The 4996-nt window shown below is 57.9% G+C and overlaps 1 protein-coding gene across 1 annotated transcript; it reads right to left on the reverse strand.

Annotated features, from left to right (window-relative positions):
- Positions 1-246: 246 nt before the first annotated feature.
- On the reverse strand, positions 247-3805 carry LOC125081045 (histone H2B type 2-K1). Its single transcript, XM_047695447.1, has 3 exons — positions 3764-3805; positions 2482-2693; positions 247-524 (listed from the first exon to the last, which is right to left on the reverse strand). The coding sequence occupies exons 2-3, from the start codon at positions 2647-2649 to the stop codon at positions 288-290; spliced, it is 405 nt and encodes a 134-aa protein (XP_047551403.1). The 5' UTR covers positions 2650-2693; positions 3764-3805; the 3' UTR covers positions 247-287.
- Positions 3806-4996: the final 1191 nt, after the last annotated feature.

Here is a 4996-nt window from a genome sequence, read left to right on the forward strand (position 1 = left end):
AAAAGGACACCTTGCCAGAAAAGGCATCACAAAACCGTGGGCTGAAAGAGTTAACACAGCGGATCGGGGATTCTAATCCAGATCCCAAGTCCTGCTAAAGTTCACGTTAGAACTTTGCCCCTGTGCTGCCCAGGGGCCACACTCAGCAGTATTTAAAAACTAGAAGTGTTACTCCCTCCTGTCGCCATAAAAAGTGACAACACCCTTGCCACACATCGAATCTCCCCTTTTCAAATCACCACAGTGCACGGGAGCAGTTCACTCTTTATTAAACGCTCGGCCCCGGGTCACTTGGAGCTGGTGTACTTGGTGACGGCCTTGGTGCCCTCGGACACGGCGTGCTTGGCCAGCTCCCCGGGCAGCAGCAGGCGCACGGCCGTCTGGACTTCCCGGGAGGTCAGTGTGGTTCGGCCAGAGTACTGGGCCAGCCGGGCAGCCTCGCCAGCCAGACGTTCGAACACATCATTCACAAACGAGTTCATGATGCTCATGGCCTTGGAAGAGATGCCGATGTCTGGGTGCACCTGGAGAATCAGCAGAACCGCTCGGTTAAGGAGGAGGCTCTGCCTGACGCCGCGGGCCCCAGCCCCGGGCTCCAGCTCGGGACTGCCAGGCCGCCTCACCAGCCTCTCTCCGGAGGCCAAGCCACAGAAATAGGGATGGGTTTTTTACTATTATATCCGAGTTAAAAGTTTTTCCCAACTGCAAAAAGTAATGCTATTAAGTTCCTCCTAGGAGCCACATTTAAGCATCAATCTTTGGGAAATGGAAACAGTTACTCAGCATTTGCTTTTCTCCTTTAGTATATCTGCAAAGCGTTACCCCCAGAAACGGACTCCTAGCGGCAAAGCTCCCGGAGGTGGGACTGCCACCGCGTCCAAGGGTTTATGCACGTAAGTCGGCATTACCAAAAAATTGTCCGAGAGCACGCTTATGTGACACGATCCCAGCACCAGACTAGGGGTCAGAACAGCAGGGATCTGTGGCCCAACTGTGAATCACTGCCCAGCCTCCGATGGGCCTCAGTTTCCTCCTGTCACACAAGCTTTTGAACTAGGTGACCTCCAGTAACCCAAGTGGTAGGGGCCTGATAACAGTCAGAACGTGAGAGTGGGCAGACATGAAGTGTTTCCCTCCGAAGGGTGACCTCCGAAGGGAGGGGTGACTGCCAATAGCACACATCAGGCCAGTGGTGGAGACAGAAGTGGATCTCGGGCTCTCCCCAGCCTCTGGATGTCACCGGAAGCAGGGGATCCGAGCCTGAACCCCTCATGTTGTCATCGCATCTTTTTCTCCTTGGGGTTGAGGGGTCACAGTGAGTTTCACAGCCCATGGGTGACTCCCCCAGTAGCTCTCCGTCACCAGTCTAACTCAGGGCCAACCCTCGCCTCACAGTTGCGCCCCAAGGTTAGGTGATGCAGCAGAGCTCACCAGGGCTCCCTCCCACCCCCGCGTTCTGCAGGTCGCTGGAGTCTGTCCTCTGCTGCTGCCCCCCGGCCCGTCTACAAGAGTGCTGATCCCAACCTCACCCTGACCCCACAAAAGCATTCCCAGAGACCCAAGTTGTCAGGTCACTGAAACTGCTACTGGGACTAAGACTGGAGACAGACTCCACGTCTAGGATCTAGTCTCACAAAGGGGTAAGACTCGGGCAGGTGGCAGAGACGTAAGGCAGCCAAGACCATTGTTCTGCTGGCTCCCGGCGCTGGTTCTGCTGAGCGGGGAAGAGGCTGGGAGGCCAGGGTGCCTGGTGCCCTTGACCAGTCAGGTGCCCGCTGATGCCCCCACATATCCATCAGTGAGCGAGGGCCAGAGGTAGGCGCTTCTCGCAAGTGCTCTGCTAGGCCGGGAACAGCAAGCATCCCCAGCACCCCTGGGTTAAGAGGCAGGACAAGCCGGAAGTAGGTGACCAGCCTGCTCAGAGCCGGGGGGCCTGAGCTCTGCAGCTCTCAGGTCACGGGACTCCGTCGATGCACTGAGCCTTTATGGACCTTGTGTTCCAGGTCTGGGCAGTAGACCAATCCCGTAGCTGCTCGGGGCCCGAGTGCTGTGTGGCTGGAAGGCCTTCCCCAGGACTTCCGTTCACACGTGTGGCTCTGTGCTCCGGCCCCCACTGCTAGGACTTCTTGTTTGTACCGTACTGTTTGGGATTGGATCACCCTTCAGCCTCACAATTACTTACAGTCCTCCCTGTCTTAATTATGTTCCCCTAGTCCCACCCATCATCATCTTGTCCGCCCAAAGCTCCGTGAGCTTCTGGGCGGTGGTGGTGTGCTTTAAAGGTCTCCTGCCCGTCTCAGGGGCGCGACACATACTGAGAGGTTGTAGGGACCTGAACTGGAGCGAGGCCACGTCGAGACAGGCACGGCGCGGTGCCAGGAGTAAGCGGAGGGGACTCTCTGTCTAGTGCTCTCTCACGGCTCTAATGCCGGTCTGCTCCACACACCCCCACGCGCGGACTCGGTGGCTCCCCGCTCTCACCTGCTTCAGCACCTTGTAGATATACACTGAGTAGGTTTCCTTGCGCCGGCCTCGCCTTCTGGACTTCTTATCACCACGGCCCCTTCGGCCCCCCGGCTGTGGCTGCTGGCCATGCTCCGAGCTCATCCTGCAGCTCCTCCTAACACCGCCTCCTGCTCCTTGGGGCATTTTATGGAGTTGGCTGCCCACCAGGTGGGGCTGGGGGCCAGCACCTGGGAGGGAGGGGGTGGGAGGGGAGGAGCCTCACCCATCCCTATCTAGAACAGGCTCTGGGCTAATCTTGTAAGAGACGAATGGCTCCCACCTCTCCCCCAAGTGATTTCCTGCCTCTGAATGAGCAGCCCTCCCCCAGCTATCCGTCTCCCAGTGGACTACACACTTGGGAGAGTTCCCACACCACCCAGCTGTGCCGTGAGATCACTCTGCACCCCTGTCCTTGTCCTCGCCAAGACTTGAAATGCAGGGGTGTGTCAGGAGGAACCCGAGGCACCCCGCCCCCACCCACGGAGCCCTACAATACAGCTGCGGGGGAGGCCGGACTGGCTCACAGCAAAGAGAGAAGTAGAAGCACTAACGAGGGGGCCTAGGGAAGAGAGTTCAGGAAAGAAAAACTGGTGAGGGCTGGGGTGTCTGGGGGGCTCAGTCTGCCTTCGGCTTGAGTCATGATCTCCGGGTCTGGGATCAAGGCTTGTGTTGGGTTTCTTGCTTAGTGGGGAGTCTGCTCCCCTCTCTCTCCCCCTCCCCACTGCCTGTTCTCTCTCAAATAAGTAAAATAAAATCCTTAGAACAGAAAAGAAAACTAGCGAGGGCTACAGTAGCCAGAGATGCTTCGTGGAAGGAATGGGGATTTGGTGCTGGTCTGGTGGGAGGGGCACGGTGTAACTGGGGGGGTGAGGGGAAAGCAGAGCGGAATTGGTGTGTGCCGAGTGCAGTGCGGCTTGGAAGGCAGAAGCGCGGCAGAACCGGGGCCGGGACCAGAGGCAAGGGGCAGGAAGCCGCAGGCTGGGAGGGCCTGCCGGGGAGGGCGTTGGGGCGGACTGGAGGAGCCAGAGCGGGGCGCACTGGGTGCTGTGGGCTCCCGGGGAAGCTGGCGGCAAAGGGAAGAAGCAGCTGCTGAACGGAACGGTTCTCGCTTTGCACCTACATGTGAACGATACTGCGGGTTAAGTGCTGTGACTACAGAAGCTGGAGCAGCACGAGCAGCACGGGCTGGGGGCCGGGTGGCGGGGAGAGGGTTTCCCAGACAGAAGAGGTGGGCGAGAGGGGTAAAGACGAGCCGCACCTGCCTGCGGGGTGAAGGCAAGCCCCAGCCGGTCGCGCCTCGCTCACCTCCAGCCGCTTCCCGCCGTCTGGCTGCATCTTCGTGCCAAGGTTCAAGAGGACCAGGAGGGAATTCTTAAGCCAAATAAACGCACTGCTAATTTTAGGCCTTTGTAGAAATCTATATAGTGGGCTTTTTAAGCATTCCTGAAGTTTTTGAAATTGGCTTTTTTTGGTGGGTTGGCTGGGAGAGGCGAGCTGCATAGATGACTTTGATTCTCCCAGTTCTGAAGCCCCGCCCAGCACCCCGAGGATTCCACCCGGGACACGAAGGCAACTGGTATAAACACACCCAGGGTCTCCCTTGGCTGGGCAGCGGGAGCGCTCCTCTGTTCCCATCCTCCCAGCGGCTCATTCTCAAGGCTATTCTCCCCCTACCGGTCTCTGGATACTCGGACTGACTGAGGCACAAGGCGACAAAGGCAGGCCCCTTAGCGGTGGAGTCCGAGCCTCACTCCAGCCAAGGGCTCAGCCGCAGCTGCTCACCTCACATGCCGGCTCAGCGTTCCGCCTGCCCCGGGCAGCTCTTGGACCGCAGGGCCATCTGAGTTCCTGCTCATCTTTCTTCCTTCCTTTCTTTTCTTTTTCTTAAGATTTTATTTGACACAGACAGACACAGGGAGAGAGGGAACACAAGCAGGGGGAGTGGGACAGGGGGAAGCAGGCTTCCCGCTGAGCAGGGAGCCCGATGCGGGGCTCGATCCAAGGACCCTGGGATCATGACCTGAGCCGAAGGCAGATGCCCAATGACTGGGCCACGCAGGCGCCCCCCTCTTCATCTTTCAAGTTAGAGCACCAATCCTGTCTTTCTGGATCGCTATCACGAGAACCCCGCCCCTCTCAGTTTTGAATCCTTCTGTGTATCCTGACAAGTCACAATTGAGCATCTGATTTATGCCCTGTCGTGTTCTCTCGTCACTGCTGGCTTCCCCATTAGATCGTGAGCTCCTTGGGGGTTTAAGACGCCATCTGGGACTGGTTTTGTTTTACATGGTCTCAGACGTACTGTAACCAGCACTGAAAAGTCACGGCTGTGTGTGTTTCCCCACAGGGACGGCCGCCGAGGTGTGATGAATCCGCACCACTACGGACGGCCACCCGCGTGCCTGGTGGACCAAGGCGACAAGTGCTAGTCGAATTCAGATCGATCATGCAGAGCCCTTGGTCGGGAAGTAAATGGGGTCACACTAACAAA

The sequence above is a fragment of the Lutra lutra genome, chromosome 11 (assembly GCF_902655055.1).
Source record: "Lutra lutra chromosome 11, mLutLut1.2, whole genome shotgun sequence".
In the NCBI taxonomy this organism is placed as follows: domain Eukaryota; kingdom Metazoa; phylum Chordata; class Mammalia; order Carnivora; family Mustelidae; genus Lutra; species Lutra lutra.

Bases quoted from the DNA above. Each gene is read 5' to 3' on its own strand.
- LOC125081045 (XM_047695447.1), bottom strand. From the start codon at position 2,649: ATGCCCCAAGGAGCAGGAGGCGGTGTTAGGAGGAGCTGCAGGATGAGC. The intron at 525-2,481 runs GTGAGAGCGGGG...CTGATTCTCCAG, and splicing joins TCTACAAGGTGCTGAAGCAG to GTGCACCCAGACATCGGCAT.